Here is a 17031-nt window from a genome sequence, read left to right as displayed (position 1 = left end):
CTCATGAAACTATATTGTAATATTCTGACACTGAATCACTAGATTATGTTGCTTGCTGCACAGCAGATTGTGAGTGAACTTGAAAAGCAAATTCAGTTCAATTCAAACGAGTCACAGGTTGTCTATATTATACAAGAACAAGATGAATCATTTGTCGTCAGCTCCTTCCATCTTTGACACAAGCAAGGATGCCAGCTACCAAGCCTTTTGAGTATGTGTACGACGGCCACGCACCACCTTCGCTACGTCACGCTCAGCGGCTTTTAAGGAAGTGCAAGATCACCCTCAAATCCCGACACCAACGCACACCCCACCCGGAGGGGCCTGGGCGACCGCACCTAGGCCCCTTGCGCAGGCGCAGACGAAGAGGCCCCGGCTGCGCTGCTCAGGCACTGCCGCGGACGTGCCCGAGGACCTCGCGCTGCCGGGGCCGGAAGTGCGTGCGCTCGGCCTTTCCGCGTCCCTCGCGGTGAGCGTCAGGTCGCAGCGGCGTGGTCCGCGCAGAGGGTTCCCGGCCAACTGCTCCTTTGCGGGCCCCGACGTCGCCGCCCTCACTCCTGCTCTTCGGTTGAGCGAAGATGGTGGGCCGGAACAGTGCCATCGCCGCCGGTGTCTGCGGGGCTCTTTTCATCGGGTACTGCATTTACTTTGACCGCAAGAGACGGAGTGACCCCAACTTCAAGAACAGGCTTCGAGAACGTGAGTGGGTCCCCCCGGCCCCAGGCCCGCAGCGTCCATCCGCCTGTCCTTCGCCGCCGCGGCCGCCTCCGCGTGCCTCCTCCCCGCTGCCCACTCGCGGGGTCGTGGGGGGCGTCGGGGGTGCCCGGCGGCCGCGGGCCACCGGGGCGGAAAAAGGCAGCGGCGCCGGCTGCGCGCTCCCGGTGCCGCTCCTGGCTCTGGTGCCCTGCAGGATTCCCTCCATTTTGGAGGGACGATTTTTCCCGTGTTGTCTTCCCCAACCGCTTGTCCTCTGAATGCATTCGTTCGTATTATAATTTAGGATGTATGTGTGTGTGTGGGGGGGGGGCTCTTTTTTTCGTTCACCTTTTTAAATCTCTATTCTTAACTCTAAAGTCATGTGTTTTGTATTTTACGTATTTGTGCTTGAAACCAGATCCGTAAATCAGCGGTATCCTTGCAGCATTCTTAAACCCTCTTGGTAGCTTCCCTGAAAATGCTTCCAAGATACGAGTGAATGCTATAGAAATTGCAGGGGAGTCCAAAGGGCTGCGCTTCTCCTGTGGCTCAGTCTTATTTCATACCTGCGACATCTTTTAAAAGAGGTTCACGTGAAAGAAATCGTGTCACCAGAACCATTGTGATCTTTGAATTTCGGAGGCCTCCTTATTCGCAACAGTGGAAGGATAAATTTGTTGCGATAATTATTTTTGTACCTATTTAGGTTGCTCAGTCGAATAATTTCTAAAATTAAAATTAAGGGACACCTGGATGGCACATTTGGTTGAGCATCCAGCTCGGTTTCAGCTCAGGTCATGATGTCAGGATTGTGAGTTCGAGCCCCACGTGGGGCTCCCTGCTCAGCGGGGAGTCTCCTCCCCCCTTGCCCTTCCCCCCACTTGTGCACTCTCTAAAATAAGTAAATCTTTAAAAAATAAAATTAAAATCAATACGTAAGTTATTATGGCCCAGAAGGTACGAAGGCGTGATTATTCTAATGAATGCTTACTATTTAATTAAGCAGTAGTAAATCTTTTCAGGTATTCAGGAGCCCCACGTGGCTAGTGACCTACCGGCTTGGGGGTATAAGACGACCTTATACCATCTAGATCATCTAATTCTAGTCTTGTGTTTTAGGAAAGAAGGGATACAGACTATTTTATTTACAGTTAGATAGACTAATGGAAAGAATGCTATTTTGGATTCAGACACTCAGTGTTCCAGTCCCAGGTTAGTCACAGATAAGTTGCATAATTTTAGACTTTCTGAATCTTACGTTTCTTAGCTGGTAAGATCAGGTAATGTCACCTGCCGCTGGTTGTTTTTGTGAAGACTGAGCTGTTTGAAGTGCCCACCACCATTCGTGATAGAGAACAAGCTCCTCCATAAATGCTGGCTGTAAGCCTAGCTAGAAATTGAGATCATTTTTTCATAGTTTCAGTAATAGTTGGAGGGGTGGTGGTGGTGGTGGTGGTATGGCTACAGAGCTCAGTAAAGAACGGATTAATCCTTTCTTCCTTTGGAAACACTGCAGTCTTATTGTTAGAAATCTTGAGAGAACTAATTTTTGGTTGAAATCAAAGAAGCTGTCATTTTAGACAAATTGAGAGATTATTTTCAAAATCCCTTTCCCATCATCTTCAATCCATAAATTTTTTTTCTAGCGTTAGCAGTGGCCTAAAGATCTCAGTGGTCAGACTTGAATGATTAGCTGAGTAACCCTGGGTGAGCAACTTGAAGCTTTTGTTTCCCTCTTTTGTAAAATGTTATAATACATTGGGAGTTTAGTACAGTGCCTGGCGCATGGTAATTGATGGATGCTACAGATTGTTTATGAATATAATTTTTCGACGTTTCCTTTAGGAAGTAAATTTAGGTTCAGAGTAATTCTGCAGTCCGTAAGTTCATGTTTTATGTGTATTTTTGAAAGTAGATAAAGTGTTTTAACTTGTTAGGTTTACACAGTAGCACTTGGGACTAATTTCTGATAAATACTGAGTCAAGGCCTAATTTTGCTCATTGAATGTGTAACTCCATGATTTCTCAGTCTGTTACCATCTTTCCCTTTATCACAGAGATAATGTAATATACTGATAAGGTAACAAGTAAATTGTCTTATGAAACTAAAGCTAGAATTTTAATCGAATGCTAGAAATTTAGAGCAACTAATCGGTCTTAAAATTTGGTAATTTTATCAAACATTCAAACACAATCACTCTCTACCACAGTAAAAAATACAACTATAAGATTGGATAGTAGTGGAAACTAAGTTTCTCTCTGTTGGGTTTCATTATTATTTTTTGTCATTTCCGTAAATCTGGCTTAGCAAACTGTATTTCTGTATATTCTGCAGAGTTGCCATGTTCATTTCTGAGGTTCCTTTTATTTTTATGGGAACGTCTTCACTTCTGTTAGAAGGTAGCGGAGGGATAGTGAAGTATTTCCCAAACTGAGAAGGCACTTCGAGACTGGGAAATGAAGCAGGTGACTCCATACAGTTTACGGTTTTATGCCGCGTGACTGACTGACGGGGGAGTGGGCAGATGATGATCCCGCGGCAGTTATTCTCCACAAAGTCCAGATTTTAGTCCACATTTCTAGAGTGAGGGCACTGGCAGAAGAGCACTGTTGTGGGATCAAAGGATTTGCATGCACCTAAATGACAGCTAACCTTTTATTAGATATTAGATACTGTGGCACTACCTGTGTGTCAGGAAGGAGAAAGACTGTGTTCTCTCTCACAGATTCATGGGAGGCCAAAGGAAGCCTCCCCCAGTCATGGCCTTGGGCCTCTCTAAGGTCTAAGGTATGTACGTGAATCTCCAAGGGACCTGGAACATTTAGCCCCAGGAGAGGTCATCCAGTGCACATGAACAAGATGGAAGGCCAAAGACAGAGTCGGTATTGTCCCCACTCTTAAAGCTTCTCTACAGCGTGCAGCGGCAGTAGAGAATAATGTTTGAGGACACATGTTCTGAAGTTCAGCTGCTTGGCTTTGAATTGCCCCTCTACCAATTATTAGTTGTGACCTTGGTAAATGTTCTCATCCGTAAAATGGAGATCATAATAGTACTTGTTTTAGTGTTACTGTAGGATCAAGTAAGCGAATTAATAACCTTTAGACTAGTGTCTGGCCCGTAGCATCTACAACTTACTGGGTGCTTACCTTTTTTTTTTTTTTTTTTTTTTTAAGATTCTATTTATTTATTTGATGGAGAGAGAGACAGCCAGTGAGAGAGGGAACACAAGCAGGGGGAGTGGGAGAGGAAGAAGCAGCTCCCAGAGGAGGAGCCTGATGTGGGGCTCGATCCCAGAACGCCAGGATCACGCCCTGAGCCAAAGGCAGACGCCTAAAGACTGAGCCACCTTGGCGCCCCTGGGTGCTTGCTTTTAACATCTCAGTGTTCCTTTGTCTTCGTGTCTGTTGCTTCTGTGAGGTCTTCTGTATCTCTTCTAGTCTTTAGTCGTCTCCTTCTGGCACTAGTGATGTTAGTAATTAGTTAATGTAGTATGGTAGCATTTATTATTTTCTGCCTCAGGACGGCCAGATGAAACCCTTAAACAAATTGAGGGTAGAATGTTATGGTTCTGTTTCCCCATAGTTGCCTGAAGATGAACACCTAGGAAAGGTAGTTTGTTAGAAAAATAGGCAGACTTCAAATTTATATGTAAGATCAGCTTATTTAATGTATCTTTTTGTTGAAACTGTCAGAATTGTATTTAAGCCTTAGAGTTGTAGCACTTAAGGTGTTTTGGGGGCTAGAGTTGCCAAGAGGTATGGGTGTGGTTAAACCCAGTTTGATAGGGTAGATAAGTTTCCTGGACCACAATAAATGAATCCATCTCACTGCAGTTAGGCAGACTGGTCACTTGTCTTTAGTCATGCATTGATTGAGACTTGAATTTGTGGCCCACTTTAAGGTTTTCAGAGGACATTTGCTTGTTTTATGAAGCTTTTGTTTCTCACAGTGGTAAAGTTAAACATGCCTTATCCTTACAGAGTCAGAGATTTATTTGCCAAAGATCACCCAGGTAATAAGTATTAGAGCCTTAACCTTTCTTAGCTCTGCCACAGTCTCCCTGTCACTGGTACTTTTTAGTGACTAGGGAAACTTATTTAGGTATTAGCATAGCACAACTCCTGGTAGTGAACTATCTCAGTACCAGATGCGTACTGAGGTAGTTCATCACCAGCTCCTCATTTGGCACGTTATAAACCAGACACTGTTAAAAAATACTTTACATGCATTAACTCATTTAATCTTCACATCAACTCTGTGAAGCATGTATCATTCTTAGGCCAGTTTTACATACGAGGATAGTGAGGTACAGGTTACTAGAACTTGGCCCAAGGTCATGCTGACACTAAGAAGAGCTGGGATATAAACCAAACAGTGCTTCCCCTGTGCTAACACCGTTTCACGTGGAAACACCCTTTCATGTGGAGTATATCATTATTTAGCAATTTATTTTATTTTTTATTTTTTGAAATTTTAAAAAGATTTTCTTTATTTGAGAGAACGCTCAGCCTTTGGGGGGGGCGCGGAGGAGCAGTGGTAGAGGGAAAGGGACAAGCAGACTGCACTGAGTGCAGAGCCCAACACGTGCCATCCCATGACCCTGAGATCATGACCTGAGCCAAAACCAAGAGTCAGAAGCTTAACTGACTGAGCCACCCAGGTGCCCCTGTAGCAGTTTAAAATATTGTCATGTCCTTTATTGATTTGGCTTAAGGCTTTTAATATTTTAACCATCGCTTACTTCTGAGATACGTGGTGTTGCTTTTTCGAGTCAAAAACAAGACAAAAAACAATTTACAGCTGAATTCTGTCCTCCTACCCCCTCTTTTTTTCTCATTTAGAAATGCCAGATAGCTTTCAACATTCAGTAAAGATTGAATCTGTTATATTTCAGTAATAAAACTTTCTTTTTTTTTTTTTTAAGATTTTATTTATTTATTTGACAGAGACAGCCAGCGAGAGAGGGAACACAAGCAGGGGGAGTGGGAGAGGAAGAAGCAGGCTCAAAGCAGAGGAGCCTGATGTGGGGCTCGATCCCATAACGCTGGGATCACTCCCTGAGCCGAAGGCAGACGCTTAACTGCTGTGCCACCCAGGCGCCCTGAGTAATAAAACTTTCCAACAGCAGTGGTTTCATTCTTGCTTGTGTTTCATGTCTTATGTAGTTTTGGGGGGGGGGTGGGGCTTGCTCTGCTTATGGCATTAATCACCTGTTAGAATTGCTGATCTTGGTGCCCCAGAGGGAAGGAAAAAGCTCTTCCCCAGAAATAATAATATTGTCCATAGCTCATTGACCAGAACTCTGACCCTGAGAAATCACAAGGAGACAAGGGAATAGGAGAGCCCTACTCTGGGGTGTTTTGCAAATAGAATGAATGACTGCCACAGCAGTTTGACTTCTTTTGAGTTCCCATTTAAATAATGGTAAAATTAAAATACTCCATTTCTTGCAGGAAGAAAGAAACAAAAGCTTGCCAAGGAGAGAGCTGGACTTTGCAAGGTAATCTGATTTTGTTTGTTTGTTTGTTTATACTGTATTTATATATGGTTATAAAACTATAAAATATACTTAACATGTGTTTTGAGAAAGCTAGTTGATACCAGACATTGTATTTTCTATTTTGAAATATAATTTGTTGTTGTGTTTTTGGAATAGTTAACTCCATTCAACTGCAGATTTTCTGGTCCATCATTATTTCCCCCTTGTTGGCCCAGATAGCAGACAGCTTACTACATAAGCAGTAACTGCAAGGAAATAAGCGGATAGTCTCCAGAAGATAATTCTACCAAACTGTTCAAGCTTTCTCACTCAGCTGCTTCAAAAATAATACAACAATACATTTATTTATTTAATTTTCCTTCCTTCAGCTCCTTTTAAAAGAACCACATACTATTTGTTTCAAAAGTTGTATAAGATTATTCATGCCCAGTGATCCAGAATCCTACCACATGGCAGATTTTTTTATCTTGATGTTATATGTACATGTAGATAAAAATCTTCTTTTTTTCTTTTCATAGCTCCTGTGTTCATGATTATTTTTAATGACTACATAGGTTTCTCTGCTTGATAAAAAAAATGTTCTGTGACATGTGTAAGTAAAGTAAGTAAATGTTAATCATTGCACATATAGCTTTTCTTTTTTATTAAAATTAGTTCCATTGTTTGGATTCCCAGGACTTGGACTACAGGATCAGTAGTGGTTCTTTTTAAAGCAAGTTGAGGCAAAGAAAAAATTAATCAGAAAATGTTACATTTTATTATTTTGAAACAATCAGATAATCAACACAGCTAAGTGACTGGACACAGTAATAATGAAGTGAAACTGAGAGGCAACCACTTTGTTGCCTTATGTCTAAACTACCTTTCTGAAGTATATGTTGTTAGTGTTTCAGTAGCCTTTTCTTTCTAAAGATGTGGGAAGGTAGATACAGACATGCATCAGTGTGTATTTTTTAGATTCAGGAATAATCAAATTCTTGCCTCTGCTGGGATAGTTACAAAAGATGCCTCTACTTTGAGAAATTTAAATTATTTCATCTTTGTTGGTAATGCGAGTGTATGTAATATTAATCAGGAACCAAAAGCTTCCATTAATAGAAGTCTAGGTTTTTAAATAGAATAGGACTTTTTAAAAGTAGGCTTATGTTTTTTAATAAGTCACATAGCCGATGGCATTATATATTACCATAGTCTGGTAATATATAACAAACTACAAAACAAAAACACAGAAATCCAAGCTTATTTAAATAAAGCTGCTTTTATAATAGCAATTTGTAATAGCAAAAAAATTAGTAGTAGCTCATGTGCAACAAATAGATCATGATTAAGCAGTCCTAGATTTCTCAATGGAATAGTCTATTACCATTTAAAAATAATCTTTTAGATGCATGTAAAATCTATACAAAATGATGTGGGATCAGAAGAAAGTTAATTATGGTTACATAAAAATCTATAAAAATGGCAATCAAAATAGTATAAATAGTAAAGTGCACAGTTTATGATAGAGATAATTGTATTCTTCATTTTTTACTTTAGGTTTGATGTACAGCATTCTGAGAACTGTTCTAGTATCAGTTTGATCAATAAGTATTTTTTTCTTATATTCATTTAAATGTAGATACTAAACTAATGCTTGTAAGTATTGAAGAGTAAATTTCTTTTTATCTTTTTTTGTAATGAGTTATTCAGTTTTTTGTTGTTTTGGTTTTAGTGGCATGATTTTCTGTGTATTGGTTACATCCCCAGTGTAATTTTGGTATCAGTTATTAAATATTCTTTTTCCAAACAGTTACCTGACCTGAAAGATGCTGAAGCTGTTCAGAAATTCTTCCTTGAAGAAATACAGCTTGGTGAAGAGTTGCTAGCCCAAGGTAAGTCATTAAAAGATGAGGAAATTAGAATTCTTCACAGTAAGTATAAATTTATGGTGATAAGGGGCTTTTTTTTGGTGTAGTGTAGCAGCTTTTAAAAAAGTTATTCTGAATATTTCAAGACAAGTCATTTAGTAATGGGAAAATTATTTTATTTAAGACTGGCTCTAGGAACACCTGCGTCGCTCAGTTGGTTAAGCGTCTGGCTCTTGATTTTGGCTCAGGTCATGGCCTCAGGGTCCTGAGATGGAGCCCTGTGTCATCTCTGGTCTCTGTGCTGAGCCTGGAGCCTGCTTGAGATTCTCTCCCTCTCCCCCTCTTTCCCCCCGCCCCCTTCCCCCGGCTCATGCACACTCTTACATGCTCTTCCTCTCATAAAAAAAAAAAAGGACTGGTTCTAGAAAAATACTTCTCGTGGGTTATCATTATCCATAAGATGTTTTGAGTTTTAGGTTTATTTGATACATGATACAGAGAATATAAGTAATCTTTACAAATGAGGTTATTTTTTTAGCAGTTTAGGGACTATAGTCATAATGCAATATGTAAATAATAACTGAAGGATTGTGATCTAGGCATATACTTTCTCAACTTCTTCATCTAATCTTCAGGTCTTTTCTAATATTTATAGGAAGGAATGGCTAATATAAGTCCCAGAGAAGGTTAATTTACTTGTCAGGGTCAAAACAGTGAGTTCATGGTGCTCGATTTCAGGACCAGCCCGTGATCCGAATATGATCTAGAGTTTAGGCTGTGTGCTTTACATATTCAATTAAGGATTAAGAGTTGTTTTTTTTAAAAAAACATTACTATTATGAAGTTAAAATGATCAAAGTGACAAATCTGAGATCTGTAATGCAGTAATTTAGAGTCTTAAATGTATTTATAAATTTTTAGTGCCAAATTAGCTTTTATTTTTTTAAAGGTTTTTTAAAATTAATTAATTAATTTGACAGCACAAGCAGGGGGAGCTGCAGGGAGAGGGAGAAGCAGGCTCCCCGCTGAGCAAGGAACCTGATGCGGGGCTTGATCCCTGGATCCTGGGATCATGACCTGAGCCAAAGGCAGACGTTCAACGGACTGAGCCACCCAGGCACCCCAGCTTTTATTTATTTTTAAAAGATCTGTTTATTGAGACAGAGTGTGTGTATGCAGGGCACTTGGGGGTAGGGGAAAGGGCAGAGGGAGAGGGAGAGAGAAAATCTTAAAGCAGGCTCCACACCCCAGTGCAGAGCCATCAGGCTCCATCCCAGGACCGTGAGACCATGACCTGAGCTGAAATCGAGAGTCTGATGCTTAATTGACTGCACCACCTAGGCGCCCCCAAATTATCTTTTATTTCAAAAGTAGCTTTGAAGTATTTGCTATCATTAGTAAAAATGATACTAGGTGTCAAGTTTTTCTTACGCTCATTGCTGTATCATAGATTTAGATAGTATTGAATTAACAGTGTAGGTCATTTGTGGTTTTTTATTTGGTTTTTTGGAAAGGATTAAAGGTTTCAGGTGGTGGTGACATGTTAACTTTTTGTCATGTCTCCCCCTTCCCAGTAATTTCTTTGCTTTTCTCTTTAGGAAATAATTATCATATTTGGATGGCATAGTAGGCTGATAATATTTATAAATAAAAATGGAAATTCCTTACTAGAAAGTAATTTTGCCTTTTTTACCCCATTACAATAAGAAAAAAGTGAGGTTTAATCATGGGGTAATAGTAAAGCACTTAAATCTTCAAAGAGCTCATTTGAGAGACTCTGTTACTTTAATATTTGAAACGAAAAATCTGCATGTATAGGGATATCTGTGTCTAAGGTATAGGTTGTAGTATTTCAGTTCATGCAGACATTCTCAAAGTATTTTGTTCATGCTCATAAATAAAGAGGTCTGTTTGATACTATCAAAATTTTCTGTCTTCCAAAATAGAAACACTGTTTTATATCATTTTATTTATTTTTTAAAGATTTTGTTTGTTTGAGAGAGAGGAAGAGTGAGCAGGGCAGAGGGAGAGGGAGAAGCAGACTCCTTGCTGAGCAGGGAGCCCAATGTGGGACTTGATCCCAGGACCCCAGGACCATGATCTGAGCCGAAGGCAGTTGCTGAACTGACTGAGCCACCCAGGAGCCCCTAGAAACACTATCTTAAATTATTTTACTCAGAGTGAAACATACAGAAAAAAGTACATTCATAATAACTTCTGTTTGGATGGGCTTGGAGATCCATGTATTGTGACCATCTGTTGACTTGAGCTGTCAGCTCCAGATTGAGAAGGACAGTAACTCATGCTGTCTGGGAGGAAGGCAGGGAAGGACAGGTGGGAGTTACTCTTTTTCCCAAGCTCATGTTCCACACTTCAGCTCATCACCATCCAGAGGGTTACTTAACTCTGCCAAGCTGCCTTTCTTATGGTGGAAACTACCAACCAAACCTGAGGTTGAAGACTCAGGTGGTTAGAATTAGGGAAAAAGTCAACATCAGAGTAAGTCATGCGAAGGCATGAGTGATTTAGGCAGTGAACTTCATCGCTTGGCAGTCTCTTCCATCCAGGGATCTTCCATAAGCATAGTTTTGTTAACTGAGCCAGATCTCATCTCAGGATGATATAAACGAGCTCAGGTCTGCAAGTGCATAGAGGAAACCATTGAGTTACTGTGGTGGTTCATTAACTGTTTCCAGTGTATTTAGAAATGTTGGGAGGTGTCTTGGGATCCCGTGTTCTACACAAAAATCCAGTAGCAGCTCTGTTTCCATTTAATAATCAGAATTAATATCCCCAGGCGACTGTGTTGTAATCCCCTATATTGCCTGTAAATTCAGTGGTATGAGGATTCAGTGGCCAAGTGGCATCTTAATCACCAAGTCAGTGGAGCCATTGTGTCCCCCAGTGGAAGTCCAAGCCCTTGCAGAAGAACTAAGTCTTTTGTATTTTCCATTTTTAATGCTTTCTTCAGTTTGAATACCTCAGTCCTTAGATTTTTCTCAGTTGAAATGTTCAAGCAATTCCTCTTCATATACCATCCTTCAGTCCCTTATTTGGTCATGTTCTTATTCAGGGATTGGTCATGATCTTATTCAGGGTCAGAAAACTTTGTGTTTACTGGGTTATTATATAGGGCAAGATGTGGGGGTGGGGTGGACAGGACATGAGAATCTTCTGTCTCTGGATGCACCACCCTCCTAGTACCTCGATGTGCTCACCAACCCAGAAAGGTCAAGAAACAATTTTTTGGCATAAGTAGAATTTGCTCAGTTTCCTGTGTTTTATGTAATTGTTTTTCTTTCAAAAGTAATGTGTCCATTGTAGGATAAATTAAAAGAAAATCCTACCGCTCAGAGATAATCATTATTCTGTTACCTGCTTGTTGCCACTTCCATTAGTGTGACTGTTTTTCCTATTAGTATCACTTTTTTAAAAAGGTTTTTTTTTTTTTTCTTTTTTGAGTTTGCATGTGATCACATTCAAAATAGTATAAAGGATTATCTAAAGTGAATTTGGGCCTCCTTTCTACCTCAGTCCCCAGTCTTCCAGTTCTCAGAAAGGTAGTGTTCCGTAGTTAGCAATTTCGTTTCTTTTCTTTCTTTCTTTCTTTCTTTTTTTTTTTTTTTTTTAAGATTTTATTTATTTATTTGACAGAGCACAAGTAGGGGGACTGGCAGGAAGAGGGAGAAGCAGGCTCCTTAATGAGCAGAGAGCCCTATATGGGACTTGATCCCAGGACTGTGGGTTCATGACCTGAGCCGAAGACAGATGCTTAATTGACTGAGCCACCCAGGCCCCCCGTAGTTAGCAGTTTCTTATATAATTAAATAGTAATATACTTGGACATTTCTGCACTTTAGTTTCTCCCTTTTTGTATGTGTTTTGAAGACACTTGCATATCAGTACTGTGATCTGATTAATTTTTATTAATGCTTTCATAATATTCAGTTATATGGATGTACTATAGATTAGTTTACAAGTTTTTACTTGTGTGATGTTTTTGGTCAATATCACTTGGAGATATAGTGAAGGCTTTAGAGTTGAATTTTTGACAAAGGCAGACTTTCCAGGTCACATGTTATTTTTATGTAAATCTTTCAGGCGAATATGAGAAAGGTGTGGACCATCTGACAAATGCAATTGCTGTGTGTGGACAGCCACAGCAGTTGCTGCAAGTGTTACAGCAAACTCTTCCACCACCAGTGTTCCAGATGCTTCTGACCAAGCTTCCAACAATTAGTCAGGTAAGGATTCGAAATGTTAATAAAAGTGAGTAGAATCTGAGAATTAAATGTTGTAGGGACATTGACATTTAAAAATTAGTCTAGTGAACATGATGAAATTATGAAACTCATTCTTGGAATCAAAGTAGAATTGGAGATAGCATGCTTGAAATTTTTCTTCCCTAATAATACTGAAATGAGCATAAGATCGAGTTATTGTACCCTACATGTGGATCAGGAGGTATGTCTCATAGTATGAAATCTCAGGCCTTGGTGTTCAAATACCAAAATTCAGGCCACTCGCAGCTACTTTCTGAAACTAGCTTTCTGTCGACTCTTGTGAGCCCATGCATTCAGTTAAGTGGCCTGGCAGAGGGGCCAAGATGGTATAGCCTGAAATTAGATCATAAAGGATTGTGGATACCCTCTGATCTCACTTCTCTAAAGGCCCCAGTGCCTCTGCTTCTGCCAAGGTGGGCTTTGGGCTTGGAGCTATTTGACTACATCTCCAAATGTATATTAAACACAACATTTGTATAAAAGATTATGTAACTTAAGAATTGATTAAAGTGCATTCTGTTGGTTTTTAATTTTTTCCAAGGAACCGAAATGAATCTGTTTTTTGAAATAGTTTGTTTATTTGTGTAATTTCCACAGTTGGTGTGATTTAAAATTGGTTAATTCTTCAAACTGACCTTTACTCAGTTTGGAAAGGGATTGGAGAGAAAATAAAGGCCCTGAAGATTTCAGGGAAAGAGTTGAAAAAAAACCAAAGATTTGGTCTTAATCCTTTTTAGACTAATGTGGTTCCTGGTCTGTCTAAATCAGAATCTTCTGTTAGTATTATCTGCTCTTGGAAAGGCAGCAAAGCTTAGTGCTTTTGGAAGATGGACCTGAGAGTGTGAGGTCTTTTGAAATATGGATGAATTCAGGATGAAGCCAGAACTCCTCTTTTAAAAAATGGCCTCCTTTACTCAGTTAACTTAATGTCATCTGGAAATATTTTCAACTGCTAATTTTGGAATTACTGTATTCCTTCTTGTATAATGACTGAGCATTTTCAGGCCAAAAAGGGAAATGTTAGGAGCATAGAATAACCAGTAAAGTGCTAATCAGTATTCTTAGTCTATATGGGAGTGAAAAGATACCTTAAATTCTTTTTGGTTTTAGTTATATAATTGATTAACATGTAAAACAGTATAATATTATCCTTCCTTGGATTTTGAAATAGGACTGACAGTAGTGTGATCATTATTTTCTTTGGTAACAGTGTTTAGAAGTGTTAAGTATTGAAATCTCAGAATGGGTAAACTTAATAAGATTTGATTCTTTGAATAAAAAGGACATATTTTTTTCCCTTAAAATTTTAGTTTAATTGAAGTATTGTTGACACACAGTGTTACATTAGTTTCAGGTGTACAGCTTACTGTTTTGACAAGTGTGTACATTATGGTCTGCTCACCACAAGTGTGGCTACCATCTGTCTCACCATACAATGGTATTTCATGATCATTGACTGTATTTCCTATGCTGTATTTTTTATCCCCATAACTTTTTATCCTTGCATAACTGGAAGCCTGGACCTCTCACTCCCCTTCAGTCATTTGGCCCATCCCCCCACCCACTTCAGTTCTTCTGGCATCCACCAGTTTGTATTTATGCATCTCTTCCTCCTTTTTTTTGTTTGTTCATTTGTTGGTTTTTATATTCCACAAACAAGTGAAATTAGATGGTGTTTATCTTTATATTTGTGAAATAATACTTAGCATAATATCTTCTAGGTCCATCCATGTTGCAGATAGCAAGATCTCATTCTTGGTCCATTGTATATGTTTACCACTTCTTTATCCATTCATACATTGATGGACACCAATGTTGTTTCCATATCTTGGCTATTATAAATAATGCTGCAGTAAACCTGGAGGTGCATACATCTTTCCGAATTAGTATTTTCATTTTCTTTTTTTCTTTTTTCTTTTTTTTTTTTTTAAGATTTTATTTATTTATTCAAGAGAGAGCAGCATGACTGGGGGGCAGAGGGAGAGGGAGAAGCAGGTTTCCTGCTGAGCCGGGAGCCGGATGTGGGGCTCAGTCCCAGGACCCTGGGATCATGACCTGAGCTGAAGGCAGACGCTTAACTGACTGAGCCACCCAGGTGCCCTATATTTTCATTTTCTTTGGGTAAATAACCACCAGTGGAATTATTGGATCATAATGGTTTTCCTATTTTTTAATTTTTTGAGGAACCTTCTTACTGTTTTCCACAGTGGCTGCACCAGTTTACATTCGCACCAACAGTGGATGAGAGTTCCTTTTTCTCCACGTCCTCACCAACATTTGTTACTTCTTGTGTTTCTGATTCTGGGCATTCTGACGTGGGAGGCGATATCACATTGTATTGTCGTTTTGATTTGCATTTCCTTGATGATTTAATGGTGTTGAGCATCTTTGCATGTGTCTGATGGGAAAATGTCCGTTTAGGTCCTCTGCCCGTTTTTAATTGGATTATTATTTTCCTTGGTGTTGAGTTGTAGGAGTTCTTCATATATTTTGGATATTAACCCCTTACTAGATGTATCATTTACAGATGTCCTCCAGTTCATTATTTTGTCTTTTCATTTTGTTGGTTTACTTTGCCATGTAAATAAAAGCTTTTTATTTTGGTGTAGTCCCAGTAGTTTATTTTTGTTTTTGTTTCCCTTGCCTGAGGAGACCTACCTAGAAAAATGTTCTTAAGGCCAGTGTCCAAGAAGATTACTGCCTGTTTTCTTCTAGGAGTTTTATGGTGTCAGGTCTCACATTTAGGTCTTTAATCCATTTTGAGTTCATTTTTGTGCATGGTGTAAGGAAGTGGTCCTGTTTCATTCTTTTGCTATTTATTGAAGAGACTGTCTTTTCCCACTGGATATTCTTGCCTCCTATGAAGGACTTCGAAAAATTAAATTTTTTTTTTTCTCTTTCAGAGAATTGTAAGTGCTCAGAGCTTGGCTGAAGATGATGTGGAATGAGAAAATGTCAACATAATCTCAATTAAAAATATTTTTAAAATCTTAAGTCGGAAGATGAGCAGCTCTGGGGGAAAAGGGCAAATAGGCTTGTTACGGACTGTCCTACACTGAAATCTACCAAAGTCGGTTTTTACTTTGTGTAGATCCATTCATTTGTTTTATTTATTTTTCCCAGTGAAAAGTGTATTTTGCTAGCAAGCTTTTCATTTTATAAATACACTATGAGTTACCAAAATATCATGGATTTATTTTATTCCTAAAACGTGCAATTAAAGTGTACATAATAACATCACATTACTTATGATAAAAATACTCAGTGCTTAGTTTTGAAAGATAGGCAAAAAACGTATAGGAGAAAGCTGAAGAATGCACGTTTTTTTTTAAGCTAGTACATTTGCTCTACATAAAAGAATTGGATGGAAACTTTATCAAAACTGAGCATTAAAATCTTTGAGAGATTATTTTTTTCCATTTAATCTCTTAAATATTTGAGATGTGCTGCTGTGCTGTATTAATTCACCCTCTCCCTGTGTATTTGTCTTGAAATGTTTAAATCGGTGGGCTTAATGTGTTCTGGATATTTATCTACTTGTATTTTAGATGTATGTAGTTGCAAATAGCACCAGGAATTAGATCTATGTACATTCTTAATCTAGCCATGGAGCTTCACCAATTACTATCTGCCCTCTTTTCTCACTTAAAAAATGAGGGAATTGGTCTGCTAATTCAGAGAAGTGTCCCTTTCAGCTTTTACTTCATTTGGTTCTGTCTAGCATCTTCAAATTCACCTTCTCCTAAAGGATATATTTGTTTGGACAACCAGGCCTTGCATTTTTTTATACTCTGAAGTTTGCATGCTTGCCTGACTTAGTATTTCTGAATTGATCCCTCCCATTTTTTTTTTTTTTAAAGATCTAACTTGTGTTGATTTTCACTGAAATCATATGGTTCTGTCATTACTCTTGTAAATCTGAAACTTAACTTTTAGGGTAACTGGGATGATAAGCTTGTAAAATGTTCGCCTTTGCTTATCTTCAGTGTATCTCCTTAATCCTCTTTCAGTCTGATTCGTTTATCTTGTTATGATGAGAATAAGGTGTAACCTTGTGGCTGAAGACTTGAAAAGAATGGAGGTGTTCTCAAAATAGTGACTTGTTATCTGCAGTCACAGATTGAACATTAGGTCTGAGAATAAAGATCCTTGGTACTTAACTTATCATCTGTTGAACCGAGTAACAATTCCTCCCTGTATATACATTGCCTTTATTTTGTCTCAAAATCTGGAGAGATCCTGAAGACTTTTCCAAAGTACTTACATATTTAATTTACTTACAAATTTTCCTTAACCTTAACCTTGGGTTTTTGTTGTGGTTGGGATATAGAGGAAAGAGTTTGGAGTATGGTTCTAAGTTTTTGCTTCCAGACAGCCGCATGGCCTTTGGCAGGTCACATTACATCTCTGAATTTACCCCTAGTATTCTCATTTATAAAATTAGAACATCAGACAGTGTAACTCAGACATTTAAGGACTCTTCCTCACGTACGTTCCAGGTTCGTGATCCTGCAACCTTAAACAGTATGTTTTGTTTTTTATTGCATCCTGCCTACTCTTCTCTGGGGATAGGGAGGTGACCAGTGTAAACATTCTGGTTAGTCGGTTTTACTCCTAGATCCCAAATCCAAAGCAGTGTAGTGGTCATCGGTCACACAGCTAGGAAACAGTCTTTTTGTCCTGTACTCTCCCTAGCCAGAGGG

The 17031-nt window shown here is 39.1% G+C and overlaps 1 protein-coding gene and 1 non-coding gene across 3 annotated transcripts; both read left to right on the top strand.

The window, feature by feature from the left end:
• The first annotated feature begins 436 nt into the window (after positions 1 to 436).
• Positions 437 to 16493, top strand: TOMM20 (translocase of outer mitochondrial membrane 20). Of its 2 annotated transcripts, none has more exons than XM_087863132.1 (5): positions 437 to 699; positions 6152 to 6198; positions 7988 to 8069; positions 12147 to 12289; positions 14261 to 15322. In XM_087863132.1, the coding sequence occupies exons 1-5, from the start codon at positions 579 to 581 to the stop codon at positions 14333 to 14335; spliced, it is 468 nt and encodes a 155-aa protein (XP_087719258.1). In that variant the 5' UTR covers positions 437 to 578; the 3' UTR covers positions 14336 to 15322. The 2 variants fall into 2 exon arrangements, with proteins under 2 accessions (XP_087719258.1, XP_045639350.1); XM_045783394.2 differs by having other exon boundaries at positions 438 to 699; positions 15232 to 16493.
• On the top strand, positions 1139 to 1273 carry LOC123783170 (small nucleolar RNA SNORA14). Its single transcript, XR_006777148.1, has one exon. It is a non-coding gene; the product is annotated as a small nucleolar RNA SNORA14 (small nucleolar RNA).
• Positions 16494 to 17031: the final 538 nt, after the last annotated feature.

The sequence above is a fragment of the Ursus americanus genome, chromosome 6 (genome assembly GCF_024610735.1).
Source record: "Ursus americanus isolate L20-20 chromosome 6, mUrsAme1.1.p, whole genome shotgun sequence".
NCBI lineage: Eukaryota > Metazoa > Chordata > Mammalia > Carnivora > Ursidae > Ursus > Ursus americanus.
Note: the sequence above shows the minus strand (reverse complement) of the source record. Positions and strands in the feature narration are given on the sequence as shown.